Raw genomic sequence first — 18,946 nt, forward strand, 5'->3', positions numbered from 1 at the left:
ATTTGCACTTTTTACTTAATTGGACAAAGTTTTTGAAAACATTGGACTGATTTGTCAGAAACGTTGTTGAAAGGCTCTCATTTTCTAATGCATTTGCAGTGGCATTGCTATGTTTTTTGTAAAATTGAGACTATTTCAGTGGAAATTTCTATGAGAAAATCATTTTCACTTAGCAATAGCATTAAAGCCCTTGAATTGGGCCACATTCTGCTGTCAATGCAGTTTCAGGAACATTTGGAAAATGTTCTGAACAGCATGGAAGAAAAACGATTACTAATACACAGTCTATCAGTGGTGTGAATACAGTGGTGTGAATACAGTATGCTTTACATAGTGATACTGTTGTCAACCTGGCAAAAACTGAGTTTTAAAGGGGGCTTAATTGTGGACAGAGGAGAGAACTTGTGGAAGAGAAGAGGAATTATTTTAAAGGATTTACCTGCCACCAAACCAGGCTGTGGACAAGTTTGAGTGAAATAATATTCTTACCTCCCCATTCATACCAGGCAATGTGGCACTGTTTTGTAGGATTAAAAGAAAATACTTAGTTGTTTGAACTTGTAAATGGCAGCTTAAAGGGGTCACATTACAGATTGCCTGTTAGATTGCTCAAGCAAAAGCCTAACTTGAAGTAACTGGTCACCAGAGAAAATCTGGCATAAGAACTAGCCAGCTCTAAAACCCTGCACTTCTAGCATCGCTTGTAGCTAGGGGAGAGAAACCTATTATGCAGCCCTGAGAAGGTCCAGGAGTCAGTCCTCAGAAAGCAGAAGACCGCAAATTTTGCCAGAAATCCACTGCTAGAAAGAGATCCCAGCTGCCTTTCCAGGGAGCCTATAGCAAAAACAGGATTGTTCCCCAGTGTTATGAAGGATACAAATCAAATAAAACGGACAGTTTATTAAGCTGATCCATAGGAGATGGAGGACATGCTTTCAAAGGGACAGTCTTGTTTTCTGTTGTTTACAACACACTATCTCACACTTGTGATTCTTGTTCGTTTTGAAGCAGAAATGAGGTTGCATGAGGAAATTACATATTGGTTTAGTTTACTTTTATTAATAACCCCTTTCTTCCTTCTTTTTCTGGTTGAAAACCTGGCCCTCAAGATAAACTCTTTGCTCTATCTGGGATGTATGAATAGCCATCTCAATTCAAAAGACAGAGGTGAGGACCTAGAGATGAATATCTGGCTTTGCGCTCCTAAATCCTTTTCAGGCACTAGAAAATAGCCTGATTTTCATTGGTGTTCAAAGTCCAGTAGCTTCCAAAACTCCAGTATCGTTTCAGAAATAAGTAATGAACTTCAGTGAAAGAAAAAGCTCCCTCAGAGTGAGTCAGGACTACTCACTTACACAACTTCTAAAAATATATTTAAGGGGAAGTATTGGTGAACACTAGCTTCAACCAAGAGCTGAATTTCCTAGTGTGCTCCAGGCTGAAATTTCTGAAAGGCAAAAATGCTCACTTGCAAGCTGTCTCCTCAGCCCAGGTTAGCAGGCAGCAATTAGTTACACAGCCACTCATTCTTCTTTCCATCTTCCTGATGGATGTTTCATCTGAGTTTGTGATCCCCTCCCTTGCTTTTGCCTCACCTCTCTGCCTCTCTTTCTAATACAGCTATGATCTGTCACATACTCTCAATGGACAAGACCTATCCATCCCTATACATCCCATCACAACACTGTCATAGGCAGCTACATTAGACAAGCCAAGATGAAAAGCAGTTTGGAAGAGAGAGAAGCTGTCATGCTTCAGGGTATAAACCTGAAATCTAACCAATGAAGGGAGACGGAGGAGGGCTTTGGGCCAGGCAGGGAGAAAATTCTATCTGCTACTCAGGGCAGGTTATTCCATAATTGCCCACTTAAACTTTCTTTGTACCTTCTAAGAAGCATCTGGTTCTGGCCAACATCAGAGACAGAAAAGGTGGATCCGGCAGTAGGGAAGTTCCTTCCCCTCCCCTCCCCTCCCCTCTCCACCCCCTTCCCCCCCCCCCCCCCCCCAGCACACTGAGTTTGTAGCATTTTTTGAATCCACAGTACAATCCCTTTCCAAGCATGACCCCCTGCTCTGCCAGTGATAGCCAAAATTCCTTCCCCTAGGCCCATCCTTCACACTTCCATAAGCAATACAGAGAAAAGCCTGTACAAAGCCAGGTCAAGTTGATGACAAGAACAAAGCCCTGAAGACTACTCTTAGATACCAGCTTTACTTCAACAGAGAAGGAAATCTTCAAAGAGGTGAACTCTTTCTGTCTCTCTCTCAGGCAGGAGTCTCCTGGGAGGAGAAGAAAACAGCTTTCATTTTAGAGAGTCATGATATTTATGGCCCTTTTATGAGTTTTGTTTGAAAATATAAAGGTAGATGGACTCAAATCTGTTTCAAAGAGGAGAGGAGATGGGAAGGGGAGAGGCTGAGAGCACAAGAAGGGCATGGCAGAATCATTTGCCCATGTTCAAAAAAAATCAAATACTTCCTTTGTTTTAATGTGGACCCCTCCTGCCAGTCATGAGGATATCTGACCTTTGCTTGCATAGACCCTTTTATCCCTAATGACTTACAAATTTTATATGTCTACTACTACCAAAGACACTCACCTTGGGATGAAACACGACCAACTGTTAAATTATGCAACTGCAGCACCATGCAACGTTCAGGTTTGATTGCTCATGGGAAGCAGACTTTCAGATCACATCTCCTGCAGAAGTCAAAGCTTTATACTCTATTCCTAAGGGGCAATTTTCAGCTTCTGCTTGCTCACATACCAAAGTCTCATGTGGGCTTCTATCCATCGTATTTGTGGTGCCTGTTCAGCAACAGAGGTTGCACCCTTTTGAGGGCCTCCTGTTTTTCCGTATGTGGAATCTTCTCTAACCCTTTGCCTCTAGGCAATACTTTTGATCCAATTCACAGACTAGGGAGCACATGCCTTGTGAAACTACTGAGGGAAACTTAAGTTGAAGAACTGGGTTTTGCATGTAGTTTTGAATATAGTTAGGTCTGCGGTCGTTTTATCTTCTCTGTGAATGGACCTTCATAGGTTAGGCCAGATCCCAGGAAATTTCATGTAAAGTGTATGAATGTACAATGCTCCCCATTAATTGGTAGTTTCATAAAGGCTACTGTAGTTTCATAAACCTCTCCTCTCAAACAAGGAGAGACAGATCTGCCAAACTAATGGAACACTTTGGACTGGATTCTAGGTTGAAAAAGGAGTCATTGCAAAGCGCAAATTGCTGGGATGGTCCATGAAGACGGACCAGTTACCAAATGTTTAACACCAGCTGGTGTGTGCTGCTTCTTTATTCGATATGGTACCGTGCAATAATCAAATGCAGACATCATGAACAGGCAAAACTTTGAAGGCAGATACCTGACAGCATGTGAGCTGAAGCATATAGCCTTCTGGCCAGTTGTAAACACTTCTTGCTGCCATAGTTATTTTCTAATAACCCTCAGAAGCCCAAAAGGACCCTAAGACTGTGAGCTTCAGGTAGATGCTGTTGGTAGTTGGTTGATGCTATAAAAAACGATCAGTTCTTTTAAATGTTTCAGTCTTCTAGCTAGCATCTACACGTTGGTTCAGTTTTACGCCCCCACGCATGCCCTTAGGAATGGGGGCATTCATTCTTCCTTTCATGGTTACTTGTTCAGAGTCCTTGGTAAGTTTGAATCAGGTTTTAAGATTTATTGATATGGCCTTGTCCATTTTGTGGTGTGTTCTTTGATTTAATCTAATGACCATAAAGCATTCAGGCATGTTGGCATGAAGGGTGCACTGGAAAAAAATAAGTGATTGATTGATTGATTATGTAGAGACATTGTTCTCTCCGGAGTTAACAATGAAGCTAGTTTTCCATTATACTCATTTGTGTCTTCCAGGACATCCCCTAACTAAAAGTAAACCAATCTACCTGAAATTTCCCAGGTGTAAATCATCTGTGTAAGTAGTTACATTCTTTTCTCAGGATTAAATTTGTCTTTTAAAGATAGATGCAAATTAAAGTCCTTGAAATGCAATTGAGAGAGGAAGGTTCAAAGCACAGACAGGCTGTCCTTTCTCCTGCTCTCATTTTTCGCTTATAGTTCATCACTATACCGGGATAGCTTGGCATAAATATTCCAACATTTCCTTTAACCTGTTGGTCCTGGCAGTGATTGAGTCCATATTGTTGTCTGCTTTTCTAGGTCTTAAATAAAGTTTTCCCTTGATATGGGTGTGTGTGTGTATCTACGTGCACATGTGCCCTCTGGTTAGGGGAACAGCAGTCACAGAAAAACACTGAGCTCAGAGGCTGCTACGTGGTTGTAACAGAGGGATAAATAGAGGTTACATGAACTCAACTCCTGAATACATACCAAAGAGCAAAAGGCAACTGGGGTGGAGGGAAAGGATAGGATTCTGCCGTGTCCTTCCTACCAAAAAATCTCTGCTCATGGCGGTAGCCAAAATGATAGGGTGTTCATTTCAGTAGATTATGTTGGTATTGGCAATGAAAGCAGCCTAATACACTACTTAAACACAACCTTCTTTGACCCTCTCCCATCTTTTTACTTGAAGAACAATATAACAAATCCTGTTGGCATTTAAATTATCACTCTTGGACAAATAAGTTAACACCTCACCTAGATGACTGGGGCAGTTCACACACTATTTAGAGCTGTGCTCCCATCTCTCCAGAGGATTGGTAATCTATTATACGCAGTTCACATTTCCATAGTTTCCTTCCCAACTAAAACAGCCAGAGATTTAACACATTTTTGTTTTTCTAAATGACAAGTGAAATTTCAGAGAATACGTAAGCAGCTCTCAAAGAGATTTTGCTGGAGTGCATTGAGCATGCAGCGTCTGTTTCCAAGCCCTAGACCACATTAATCCTGTGTTTTCTGCATCTCTATTGGATTGTCCATAAATTTAGGAAGCTCACGGATACCATTTTCTCATGTTATAATTTATATACCCAATGTATACTAGGTAAACCCTTTAAAGAAGGGCAGGCAATGCAACATAACCATCCCCAGCAAAAGCTTTTTGTCTCATAATTCAGCTAGCTCTCCACTACAGCTAATGGGTAAACATTTCCCAGGGAGCTGTAAAGGAAGGAAATGGTGCTAAAAGTCCCTCTTTTATAATTATCCAGTCTAAACTGGTGCCACATGCAATTGCTAAGAGCAAATTGCCCTGAAAATTCTAGATAGGAAAAAAAGGGCTATCGTCCTATATCTATCAATGCTACCATGCAGAATGCAGCTGATGAAAAAGGAATAACTATTTCTGGTAACGTTTCGGCTCCTTTTGTTGCCTTGTTGAGTTCCCAGTCTACCACAGGTATAGCTCTATCATGTCCCATTAATATCTGTCACCATTCCTATTTTGCACAGTCCCCTTTGCATTTCTCACAAACCTATAATTTATGTAAATCCCATCATCTCCTTCCCTCACACAGAGGTTGCCCCATAATCTTTCCCCACAATTTTTATACATCCAAACAAATGAATTTTTCCTCTGTCAGACAAACATTAGCCTTTTCAGCTTCCATACATGCCTTACGTTCTCCATCCACTTGATGGAGATCCAAGATCTTCTCCTTAATTTGCCTATTGTCTTCAGATCTCTTTTGAACACTTCACACCTCTTAGCTCTCCAGCATTCTTACACTTCCTTACTTCTTACTTCCCTCAGACCAACATCAAATGTCTTTATCTCTCCTTAACTTCTCTGCTTCCTACATACTCTCAGTCTCCACACCTTTCAAAGGGAATTAAGAAAACAAAGTAGCAGAAATGACAGGCCAGCTGTGAAGAACTGCAGAAGGACTTAATAAGACTGAGAGACTGAGCAGTAAAATGGCAGATGTAGTTCAAGGTTAATAAATGTAAATTAATACACATAAGAAAACTTAACATATGAAACGATGGTCTTGGAGCTGACCATTGCCACCCAGCAACAAGATTCTGTGGATATAATATATAGTTCAATGAGAATGTCAGCTTGATGCTCAGCAACAGCCAAAAAAGCATGTAAACTGTTAGGAGTTAATAAGGAAGGAACAAGAGAACAGAATAAAGAAGGTCCTTATGCTACAGGATAAATCTCTGCTGCACCTGTGTGCTGAATACCTGTGTGAGGATCTTGTCCTTCATCTCAAAATGATAAAGTAGAACTGGAAAGGGTTCAGATAGGAATGGCCAAAACAATCAGAGACATGAAACAGCTCTCATATGAAGAATGAGTAACTCAATTAGCCTGAAAAAAAGATAGCTAAGAGTGGGGCATAATGACAGAGGTCATTACAATCTTGTGGGGCACAGAGATACTAAATGGAGATTGGCTCTTGGCATCAGAGGAGGCTGGTAGGTGGCAGGTTCAGAACAGACAAGAAGGAGATGGTTTAGCATTCAATGTGTAGTAAGTTGTAGAACTTCTTGCCATAGGAGATCATGGAGGCTACTGGGTACAAGATTACAATGGCTGTAACTCCAAAATGACTAGGTACCTCCATAGAAGGAAAATCTATCAAGGCCTATTAAATACAAAAATATCACATTTAGCTCAGGAGGGCCTTGGGCTGCAAATGATTGGAGGCTGGGAGATCATGCTAGGAAAATATCACTTATATTCCTGCTCTTATACTCCTCCCTAGGTATCCGCTGTTGGTATCTGTCAGAGACAGGATATTGAGCTAGATGGACCTTTGGTCTGACCTCATATGGCCTTTCTGATGTTCCCGTGTTTATTTTTTTATCTGGCTATATGGATGCTCCTTGCACTTTCACCTTCCACTACACAACGCCAAAAAAAAAACCCCTCCTGTCTACAGCAGACAACTGAGGTCGGGCAAAAATATGAATCCCAGGGCATCTTTGTTGAAGAATCTGTCCCAGATAAATTTGCTATTTACCTAGTTTTTCAATCTAGTGTCACACTAGTTTAGTTGCTGAAAGAGCATTCTCTCTGCAGCCTTGGTCACCTGAAACGATCTGTGCAGATCTCTTCCCTTTCACTGATTCCCTGTCTCCTAAAATCTCATCTTAAAACCTGACTTTCTAGCCTGCCTTCGATCTCTTCATTTCTGTCTCTCCTGGTTATTGGTCTTATGACTGAATGCTTTAATATTTTCACCATGCAAGGTCTTTATGTCACTGTTTCATGTAATTTATACCTGTGAGCTGGAGCCTTTCCCAACTCACTTTAAAACACAGGCCATACACTGAATGGAGTCCAAAATTACCCCACCCCCTTCTTGCTTTGGGGGTTTGCCTTTATTAGCAAAGATATAAGCAATAAGAAAATAGAGTTCAGCTGCTTCTAAGGCTTCTCCCTCATGACTGTTCAGCCAGCATCTTACATGGTTTCTCCCCAGAAAGCCATTTTTATCTCCCTTTTACACGAGTGAACTAATAAGCCACCTACCTCAGTGAGTCAGCAGAACCCACTTAACCCTTTCCCGGAAGGGTCAAAACTTGCTATCAGGATGGTTTGGCTCAGTCTTGTTATAGAATTGTATACTGCCCCTCAGTCTTGAATAATTTATTCGTGTGGCAGACCTGGAATACTGTTTAAATCAAAATGCTACCCAAACAAAAGGCTGTGCTGTATAGTGCAAAATGAAATCAATGACTACATCAGATGATGTTCATCTTTTACAGTGTAAGATGCCCCCTACAGTACCTGCAGAGAACGGACATTTTTGTTGAGAGTAGTAGCCAGTCATAGGAAGAGAGATTTTCAGAGGAAACCAGCCTTTGATCAAAAAACAAATTCAGTCCCAGAAGGTATTGAACACTTTGAGCCACTAAAACTTAAATAACTGCTTAATATTGTGAGCTGTTGAAGACAGAGGACTATTCATGTGCTTATACTTAAGACCATTTCTTGACTGAAACTAGCCCCTTGACAAAGCAAGCTCCAATTACACATATGCATAAAATTGTTCTGCACAAAGCAACTTCACCAGGGATAAAGAAAAGAGGAAAATGCCTATCTTAGCACACATCATTGCAGAAATTGAATAAAAAATCTCATAAGGTGAATTAAAGCCTGAAATAACACTGTTTTAAAGAAAAACCTCACAGAAGCAGGCAGAAGTAAGGGATGCGTTGTATTATATATTATATTGCCGTAGAAGTGCATTATAAGCCTTACAGCATCTCTGGACGCCTGGAACATTAACAAGACCATGTTCCTTATGTACTTGAAACATGTAATCTGAGTTTACTCAAAAAAATCCCCACACAAGTAAAATATGTTCTTTTTCTTATTTTTATACCCCTGTTACTGTTCAATCATCTGATTTTAAGACTCCCTTTCATTCACCTGGCAATAAGTAGCTATCATTTACCCTAGTCCCGGCTGTCAGAAAGAGACATCTTTATCTTCACAGAAGCAGGGATAATGTCTAATCAGTGAGTTACAGTTGAGAGAAATGATTGTAAGTTTAGGAAAATTGGCAGCTGCATTTTGTTATCAGTAACCATTATTTAGATAGCACTGCTGATGTGCATGGCACCATACTGATAAGGATAAAGACCAGGTCCTTGCCCTGTGGAGCTTACTGTCTATATTACACAATTAAAATACTGAGAGGTACTAACATAATAATAATAGGGAGCTCTAACATCACAGTAAGAGGGAGAGGAGATAACAAGACAATGGCAAGAAAAACCTTCTGTGAGAGAGCAATGCTACACTGTTGCATCGTCCCTCCATTGTGCTTTGTTTTACAGTCAGCCGTGCCAGAAGGTTTTGTTGTTTCAAAATACAGTCCATATAGGAGAGGGAACAGATAATTCCAGGATGGAGATCAGTTAGGAGAAACTAGCCTAGCTGTTTAAAGAGAGAGCTGGAGGATGTTGACTGGTGACAGAGAGTTGAGTGCTTTGATGTGTTAAAGGCACAGCATCATACCAGCCACACAAATGATGCTGTGGCAGGCCTGGCAGAGCTCCTGTGTCACACTGAAGCTCATGAGGCTTTGCAAGCCACAGAAAGGCTCCGACCCACAGCTCTACACTAACTTAACACAGAGACTGTTCCCTTCGCTCACTCTTAAAAGTGAGCTCTGTTGCTCACCGGACACAAACAGCACGCTAACTGTAACATGTCAGCTAAACTTACCATTTCCTAAAAATGAGCTTCAAAGTACTGCATTCATCAGCCATACATTTTGTCCTTCTGTAAATCTTTGCACTGTGCCTTCTACCAAAGCTTTAGTTACACATCATTGTATTATAAGAGGTCAGTTTGCCTATCACTCTTTTCTTTTAAGGCAATAATCCTGAAAACAACACATGACAATTTGACTATAGACATAAAAGTACAGACTTAGCTGAGCTGCATTCATACAACAAACTGAAGTCAGTGCTCCAGAAACCCACTGTAACGTTATGCTAAACTTAACCCTAACTCTGTCTCTTTAGAGTGATCAAAACTCTAGTTCTGATCTAGTGATCAGAACATAATTTTTAGATGGCTGTTACTATTACAGCATCTTTCCTCTTGTTGACCCAAAGTTATCAGCATGAACCAATCATACTGGAGTGGAGCTGACTCCATCTAATAGACAACAATGGTACCACAAGAATACATAAATTATTGCTTTGAACTTCAAATTAAAAGGAGGCATTTTCCTGTTTCTAGTATTTCACTTTGCTTCAGTTACTCAGTGAAGGAAAATAGTACAGTTATTCACCTCAACTGTCTTATTTCTGTAGACAATCCTAAGACTGGTGTAGAAAATGAAGCCTACCTGGCAATATCTTCTCAGTGGGATAAAGTAAAACTGATTAAGAAAGGAACGTTCTTCAAGTTCCTTGAAAAGGCTGTTGGCTTCTCCCATTTATGATCAAAAGGATCCTAGAAAAAATATGTCCAGTCTTTAACGAGGCTGAAAATTGAAATAACCAAAATGGGATGCGATTGGTCTTTTGAACTGAGTTGCCACCATTACTTGCTCTTGCTGCTGAAATGTCCTCTGGCTCCTAATGGCTTCTAACTTTGCGCTCCTACCTACATTGATCATTTAACAGTAGCATCTTCTTTCTGACAAACCACAAACACTTCCAAAACTTGACCTCCTCCCTTTATGGCTTTTGATTAAGAAAAGAGAAATATCTGCAGGAAATGGCCTACAAACCACAAAGGATTATCAGAAATATAATGATGAGTGATTCTGTGACTCTGTGACTCTATTTGTGTTCCTATAATCTGATCCTTGGTCACTCTTCCTTTCTCCGCCGGAGCTTTGCAGTAGTTTCTTCTAGTCGGCTTCTCCAAGCAGCAATAATAGCATCATCATCCATCTCTTCTTCCTCTTCTTTACGAATGCTTCGCCTGTACTGAGAGAACGCTCTTGATGCAAATCTCTCTTCATTTTGTTCCACTTTTGCCTCTTTCTTTCCATCCTCTTCAGACTTTGAAAAGCTCTGGGTGAACTTTCTCTTAGCTCCAAATTCTGACGTGTCCGATCTGGCCTCCTCTTCACACTCCTCCACATGATGAGATCTAACTCGACTCTGTGTAGATGGTTCAGGGGATTCAGAGTCAAAGGACCGTTCAGGTGTTCGTCTGAAAACATACAGCTCTGGGCTCTCTTCTCTCGCACTTGTGGTCTCACTGACCCTTGACCTTGTGTACTTATACATCTTTTTGTCCTCTACTGCGGAAGCAGAAGAAAATCTTGACATGGTTCTCAGTGAATCTCCTTTTGACTCATAGGAAGAACAGCTGTTTAGCTCTTCTCTTTGGGATCTGGAGAATCTATAACTGGATGTTTCAGAATCCATCTCTCTAACTTTCGATGATCTGTTATATTTCTCTCTAACCTTCTCGCTCTGATCATGGTATGATGGTTCTCTTTCTTTCACGCCACTGAGCCACTTGGTAATATCAGTCTCTGCCTCTGACTTCAGTTCACCTGCATTTGCACATTGACTGGATAGAGCAAACGCTCTATCAGTTCTGTCGAGATCTGCTTGCAAGGAGTATCTATGGCTGCCTGATGCGCTCTCTGTGTCATCTTCCTTTTCACTTTCCTCTCCTTTGGTCACCTTTTTTTTAAATAAAGTGCTGCGTTTATTGTCTGTGACCACCTTTTCAATTTGATAATCTGACATTTTCTCTCTCATTTCCATTTGCATCTCTTTCTCCTTCCTCCTGAGTTTCTTCAGGTCAACATCATCGGCGAAGAGGCTGTACAGTGGTTTGCTTGTTTGTGTGACCTTCATGTTTGAACTAGTCCCTTCTGTCCTTGCACTGACTGAGGTATTGCAAGACAGGACAGACTGAGACTCAGCCCTGTGTAAGTCCGGCTGGCGGAGCTGAGAGGTGGCAAGGGATGAGCCACTCTGAGCACTGAGAAGGGAAATTTTATCATCATCTACACGCCTGTTAACGTCTCCTGACATTACGCTGGAAGCCATTGCAGAAGATGGACGAGACAGCATCATGATCTCATTTTGCTTTTGAGCAATGGTTTCACTGACCACGTTAGCGATCCAATTCTGAATGCTTGCTATGGATATTGTGTCACCTGGGCCAACTGGGAGGTTGGGGAGGGGTATATTTGGTGTTTGAGGCTGCATTGCCCCAGCACTACTCCTGGCCTGGGATAAAGATGAGTGATTTGTCTGCATGCTCAATGCAGAAACTGCATCCTCAGTACCACTTGCAGAAGGTGCTGAGGGCCAGAAAGCTGACAATGGGATGCTCCCACTCACTGTACTGTCTGTCTCCCAGCTGCACATGGACTGGCTTTCTTCTAAGATCTTCTTTGAACGTTCAAGGAGCTCTACTCGCCTCTGCTTCTTTTTAGCTGAAACAGAATCTTCACTTTTGGCAAGCTCCACAAATTCGTCCTTGCTTTCACTGCCTACCTTCTTCTGCCGCTTCATTTTCCAAGCCTGGTAAGCAGACAGGTTAATATCTGACAAGCTCTTCCCTTCTGTCACCTCCCCACCTGTCTGGCTGCCTTCTTCAGCTGGAGATGGAGCAGAAGATGATGATGATTCTAAATCCTTCTTGTGAAAGCCAAACTGGATCCTTTTGACCTTCCACCTTTCTAGAGGAGTCAGTTTGTCTTTGTTCTTTTGGCAGAAATTATAAAAGGAGCTACTGTCTGAAAACACGCTCTCCTCATCCACATCCCTCTCCTTTCTTCCTGTTTCTGAGGACCAGCTCTCCCCACCATTTTTACTCCTAGAATGATACCTCTGAGCGGCTTCCTTCTCAATCTCCAGAATTCTCTGGTTCCACATGTCCCAAGTGCTCTCTGAAGAAAGAGAGCCTGTGCGGCTCCTCCTCATCCTGTTACAGCTACTGGCTTCCAGCTGTTGCTTTAGGGTTCGGATCTCAAGACTGCTCACACTCTCAACATCACTGCATTCACGTGATGGGTAAGGTCTTCCTCCCATGCTGAAGTCTCCATCCTCCTCCCGAGGTGGACCCTCCATTTGATATTTCTCATTTTTGCACTGCCAGTCATGGATCATCTGTTCCACATCCTCCTCAGATTGTTCCTCTTCCTGAGCCAGAAACTTTGGAGATGTTCTTCTCCCATGGTTAGTTGCTGGTTCCCTTTCAGGCAGGCCTTGTTTCTTCCTCCATTCCTCATACAGCTGTTCCTCTTCCTCCTCACTGATGAGGGTGGAGTGTTTGGAAACGCAGCTAGTTTTTCCCACCGATGAAGAGCTCATAAGACTACCCAGGAGGCTGCTGGTGTCCTCTTCTTCTACTATAATGGAATGGGCTTTGGCTCCCATGATGCTTTCTGAGTCCCCAACTCCAGACAGCTGGGAAGAGGTCCCTGCATGGACAGCAGGACTTTGACTGGGAGTGACATCATCATCTCCAGTATTCTCCAGCTCTCGTTCCTCCAACAATTGCTCATTGAGCTCTCTTAGCTGTTTCAGAAAGCCATCGTTGGGATAAATGGCACGCTTCTTTCGCAGAGTCATGAGAGCCTCCAGAATGGTCATATGGTGGTAGATCATCAGGTAAGCAGCCACCAGCACAGCTGAGCGACTGATTCCCATTTCACTGCTGACAAGGATTTTGCCTGCAGATATTGAATATAAAAGTAATTAGCTATTTCTAATAACATATAGAGATTGCTCTGATATGTAGTACACAGGCTTTTTCTGAATACTGTTAAAAATCAGATTACATGTTTCTGTGACTGAAACCAATACTAAAGATTTCTTGTTAGTTTTCTTTGTTTTGTCTTAATAAAAATCTGGAGAGAGGTGAACAAAAAGCATATTAGTTTCAAGAGCTGTGGACATGCATGTTCTAGAACAAGTTAATATTCATATTTTTACCTATACCGTCACTTCCCCAAATAATCAGGAAGCTTTTAATAGGAACTAGAAAGACAAGAAATACAGCATTCTTGACTTGCTGGTAAGACATTTAAGCTTTCCATGCTTCAGTTTCCCCATAGGTGAAAAGGGAGATGTTAATAGTAGCCTCCAGGAAGGTACTGGGATGATAAGCAAATAACTTAATTTTTATAAGGTACATTGTAGGACTTAAATACAATTTGATATTAATTTAGTTATATTTTTGCCAGAACACAGATTTGCTTTTTTTGCAAGGTTCACTGAAACAGTTATATGTAGCCTGGCTGGAGGCCAGAGTCATATTGTATCTCAGAAGCAGGAGGACCAAGCAACTAGCAGAACAGAGTTGATTTTGACTCTGATAATCTGCTCCAAACTACTGAGACCCACTGTTCTGTAAACACTGCCTGCAAGAGCTAGAATCAAAGCTGAGGATCTGCTGTATTTCATGGCATTTACACAGAAGCCGCCTCTTGTGGCAAACTAAGCAAACTAAGCTTTGGCATGGAAGATTTGTTTTTTAAAGTTACTTCTATAGCAAATTATAGTTACAAAGAAAAACTTGTAAATAGGAAGAGAGCATAAATGAGGCTTTGTTGGCTTGCAAACAGCTGAAATTACTGTTCTCAGATTTGTGAAAAACTCCAGTTATCAGTGTACTGTTTACATTGAAACTTAATGAAGCCAGTTTAAACATCACCCCTCTGACTGTTAATGTTACCTTAAGTACCCTCTGACTGTTAATGTTACCTTAAGTATTCACTTAATGTACCTATTCCTGCAATATCAAAATGTCTTTTATACTTTTCTTAGTATCAAAAGTCACAGTTGCCTTTTAAGTGTTTTAACCACCTTAAAGCTTATCTAACAGCTCACGAAAAGGGTGAGATCTCATCCGTTTTCTTACAACACACTTCTGTCTCCCTGCATCCTTTCCTGGGAGGGATCTGGTACTTGCTGGGCCCTTTAATGAGCCAATTCAACTCACTAACCCAGAGGAAAACCATCTGTTATTTGTCGGGTTGGCTTTTTGCTGGGTTAGTGAGCTGAGGCACTGTTAAATGCCAGCAGTGGCACCAAGTAAGAGTCTGCAGTGACATGCAGAGGGAAGAAATGGGAGTGATGAATAAAGCCAGAGCGGAATGTTCCTTCCCCATGGTGGTGGCAGTGATTGTTAAAATTGTTGCAACTCGTCTCATCTAACTTCACCCTAATTCCGCTACTAAGACTTCTCACTTCTCTTACTTTCACCTCCACTAGCATGTAGTTTGCTCTCCCTATACAAAAATTGAATGAATTGAATAAGTATATAAAGAACATCAGCAATATCACTGATTCTGGTGTTCATTTTCATATTTAAATCTATATAGACTTTTTTTTAACTGTCTGCTGAAGCTGCTACAAAATGATCAGTCTGCACTGGAGGTTCACAGAAATAACGGTTGCCATGGAATTTGAGTCCAGCAAATTTTACAGTAGCCTGCATGTACACATCCAGTTGAATCAAACTGTTTGGATTTTTCTAGTAAATCCGCCTGTTCTGTTGCAGTAAGCATCTTGGCAAAACTGAGAATTATAGCGTACAGGAATACAGCAACTTGGAGCAGTGCTTCATCCCACTGCAATACTTTCAAAGAAGCTCAGGGAGGTGGCGTGCCCCCAAGTTTGATACCAAAGACATGAGGCTTGCAGCAGGGACCACTGGGCTTCCCCCTATTGCTGTCTGCTCCCTTTCTCTTTTGTATGAGGCATGACAGAAATGAGCAAAAAGTGCTCACCATACCTGGATGCAAAGATCAAAATACCCTGCCTTCTGACCAACTACAAATGTGGCACCAGCTGTTTATTAAAGTAACACTTTGAGCCATTAATTTCCAAGTGTTCTGGAACCAGTATAATCCTTTCCTCTTACCTCTGTAAGTCAGCAGTGCTTCATCCAGGAACTCAGCAGCTGGACGGAAGTGTTTGGAGATATCCATATCTGGAAAATCATCCACTTCAATGCCTAGGTACTGGATATTCAGACCATTGTAAAAACCTGGTCCTGTGTATACACCTGTACCATGAGCTGCATTCAAGATATGAGTGATCCCCAGTCTCTTCAAACGGCTTTTGTTCACTGCAACGCTTCTTCAGGGAAGAAGAAGAGATGTTAGATATTGGTGTTCCTATTTTCAGGTAGGAAAGAAGCTGTCTGCTACATGTGCTACAGAATTCGTAATCTGCGTTACTCATCCAACACGCTGCTCCTCTCAGCCTTAAGGTCGTTTAAGAGTTCTACAGATATTTCTCTCCCATGTTCATTGGGAAAAGAAAATAAGAAACTTGCTCTCACCAGTATAGCTGCATGCTCAGTTCCACTCCAGCTTGATTTTAAACTCATCCTGCCCTCTTAGGTTCAGGTGGTTTACTCATTTCTCCATTTTTATCAGCCCATAATTGATGCTTAATATTATATTCTCTTGTAATTCTGTCCTGGTCACATGCACAGGTGCCTCAGACAGCTGAGCCATGGTCCAGAAGACCTAGCCATTTCCACCCAATATTGGCTATGGCATTTTTTTCCCCACTCTTTTACATAGTAAGTACTTTAGTCCCAATTTCAGGGCAAAATTCCAATTAGAATAGTTTAATTTGGAGCTCACTTCCCTTTTCCATTCCTAAATTGCTTGAAGCACTAAAATAGCATAAAAAAGCTGCTGAATTCTACTGCTGAACTCTCAATACTACTTGCTTTTCAGCACACAGCAATCTTTGTGAGCATATTCTAAAATACACCTTTGGGCTCTCCAGAGATGAAAGGTATTAGATACATGTAATACATGTTATGCCTTTCATGGTTTCATCTGATCCTTCACTAGGAATCTTGTGAAACTTGATGACGAAAGTTGACACTCACTTTTCTGCTATGAAGACGTTAGGCCAGACTTCATCCACAGCATCCCTGGGGGTCTCCAGCCTGTCCTTCACAAGTGCCCTCTGCAAGTCCATCACACATGGTGTGTTGAACAAGCTGGTGTCATCAATCTTTTCCTTAACTCGGTTGTACAGGTCTTCCACCATCAACTGCTGCGCAGACTCTAACATCCTGGGACATACTGAATCTACTTTGACATCCTTTGTTTTCAGTTCTGGAATAAACTGACATTGTAACTAAAAGCATGTAAAAACAAAGGAAATATATGACCTGGCATTCTCTGTTCCTGGGACAACTCTTGTGGCTTTCTATTTTCCCCAATAGCATCACACCATTCTGTCTGAAAGGTGTGCATGTGCACGCTTATCAGGCAGCCTTAAGGTAGCTAGTAATGGGAACAGCATATTACACTTTCCCCTCACTTCAGAGATGCACACTGGCCAAAGGCCATGGAGTTAAGTACGCACTGGTTCTAACCCTAACAGAATGGAGGAAGACAGCTTGTTACAACTAGCAACTAACAACCAAACTGTATCCAGCACTGTAGTACATGATTCTGCAGCAGATTCACTGCACAGCTTTAAAGGAAGCCACCAAACCTTTCTGTACATTGTCATTTCTTTGTAATTTTCATATCTATCTCAGGTGTGGTTGCTCATAAAGGCTTATTTGGCATTTTGAGATCTCTGGATGAAAAAGGCAAAATAAGTGCAACTCAAGTTTCTATTACTTATATATGTCTTTTACCTTTCCTCCTCTTACCTTCATTGATTATTTGTTTGGCAGCCACAGCAGATGACAGATGGATTGGCTCCATGAAGATGCTCTCTGTATCAGTGTCCGATATCACTGAATATCTGCCAACCAACCATATCTCCTATTAGGCAAATGCCCTCCACTGTAACCCCATCTCCAGGATTGTAGCCCTTTTCACCCATTCCAGAAGACAGCAGCAGGGAATTGGAGCAGAGAGGATCCTTTGATGAATAGACAGGAAGCCCCAGCTCTCCTTCCTCCCCTCCCCCGCCCCCCCAGTCTCCAGGATGGTGCAACAGGCTTCAAATATGCTAGTGTTTGCAGGCTGTCAAGATAGGTCCCATGGGAGAGAAGCTGCAGACAGTGGGATGGGAGTGCAAGAGAATAGACTTGTGGAGGAGCAGAGAAGTTTTGGGTAGAGATCAGCAGCTGGTTTGAGACTGGGAGATGGACGGATCACAGGGAAAAATCTTGTAAGTGGCTCTCAGAGAGACAGGCATAAACATGGTCCTAATTAGAATTTTTTGAACAATTCAAAACAAATTATGGCACCTTTTTTCTGTTAACTAACTGTCTGCAGTTAGTTATATACCCTTTGAGTTATCAGGGGCTGCAACTTCTCCAGAAGTACTCACTACACTGTTCACTTCATAGCATGAATCTGTGACCAGTCACTCTCATCATAATGCAGTGCTGTCCAGTTGGAGGTCAGAAACAACTATGAAACCCACAAACCCACAAACAGCTTTCCAGATAGTTCTTTGACTCACAGAGTGATTTACACAAGCTTTTGTTATGGAAAAAAAGGGCCACAATCTTGAAAAAAATATATTCCCATCTGGGGCCACCTACACAGTCAAAGTGAGTCTTCTGTTCTTATTTAGACACATCCTCACAAAATATTTTGCAGAGATGTGCACCCTCTACATTTCCTTCCAAAGAGATTATACGTATCATCAGTACAAGTTTGTTGCCATCACAGAAGCTATGTGGAGATGCAGGCTTGCTGTACTTGCAATGCACTGTTTATTTTTGTTTAATTAAAACAGAAGAGGGAAGGTGATTTATGTGCAGTCACAGTGCACAAAAAGCCTCTGCTGAGCTAACCTGCTTTCATTCTGCAGACCCAAAATGGAAGACAGCTATCTGTAACCTCCTTAGCAGGACTGCCTAGGTTAGTTAGTTGGCTTCCAGCACTTCTCAACAGTGACTAAAAATAATTATTTTCTAGCTGTTCAGGGGAGCTTATGAGATGAGCCGGGGGCAGGGGGAGGATGTCTCAGTCTTATTTACAGAGGTTGAGACAAATTTGCAGCCCTGCACTGCCTTTAATTCCTCCTACCGTAAGCATTGCCTCACAGCTCAACAGAACGATAAAAGTTGGTGATATTGGCTACCAAAGCCTCAACACATTTTGCCAGTAGCTGCCGCAAGCATCCATGGAACATACACGTGCAGAGCTGCTGTTTCCAAGCCTGGATACTTCCAAGGCCTCACTTTGCTTGGAAGGGACTTTGCAATCTTTATGGTTGTGTTTGGCATGGACAGCAAAAAAAAGGGGGGGAAGGGAAGGCAAGGGGGAGGGAAGGGAAGGCAAGGGAAGGCAAGGCAAGGCAAGGCAAGGCAAGGCAAGGCAAGGCAAGGGAAATAAATTGGAGAGGTGCTTCTGCTCATTTTGAATGACCAATTAGCAGAAGGAGAGTGATTTACCAAGACTAATATATAATTTTACTTTATGTGAACCCATAAACTTCCTAGACAATTTTAAAATGCATATAGTTAAATGAAATAAGCATTCTATCTTCATTTTGCTGCAGTGCCCCATCGGTAAGGTTCTTAATGACAAACATTTTATAAACTCCTACTTCTTGAGGTCCACCAGGGTAGGTTCTTTTCAAACTTGATCCCTACTGCCTGCCTTCAGCTGAAGCA

General features: G+C 41.7%; 1 protein-coding gene across 8 annotated transcripts in view; it reads right to left on the minus strand.

Moving 5' to 3' along the window:
• Positions 1 to 18,946, minus strand: part of STYXL2 (serine/threonine/tyrosine interacting like 2) — a 37,584-nt gene that overhangs the window by 12,751 nt on the left and 5,887 nt on the right. For 4 of the 8 annotated variants that reach the window (XR_011134789.1, XR_011134791.1, XR_011134790.1 and 1 more), the window contains 4 exons: positions 17,021 to 17,115; positions 16,241 to 16,472; positions 15,254 to 15,471; positions 9,753 to 13,058 (listed from right to left, as the gene is read on the minus strand). Coding sequence is in view for 2 of the 8 variants with exons in the window: in XM_068909587.1 (XP_068765688.1) it covers positions 10,222 to 13,058; positions 15,254 to 15,471; positions 16,241 to 16,472; positions 17,021 to 17,115 (3,382 nt within the window). In the remaining 6 variants the exon portion in view is untranslated. Of the gene's footprint in view, positions 1 to 2,012; positions 13,059 to 15,253; positions 15,472 to 16,240; positions 16,495 to 17,020; positions 17,116 to 18,946 lie in introns of those variants that run through there. The other 4 variants (XM_068909587.1, XM_068909571.1, XR_011134797.1 and 1 more) reach the window with 3 other exon arrangements.

This window comes from Struthio camelus, chromosome 1 (assembly GCF_040807025.1).
Source record: "Struthio camelus isolate bStrCam1 chromosome 1, bStrCam1.hap1, whole genome shotgun sequence".
In the NCBI taxonomy this organism is placed as follows: domain Eukaryota; kingdom Metazoa; phylum Chordata; class Aves; order Struthioniformes; family Struthionidae; genus Struthio; species Struthio camelus.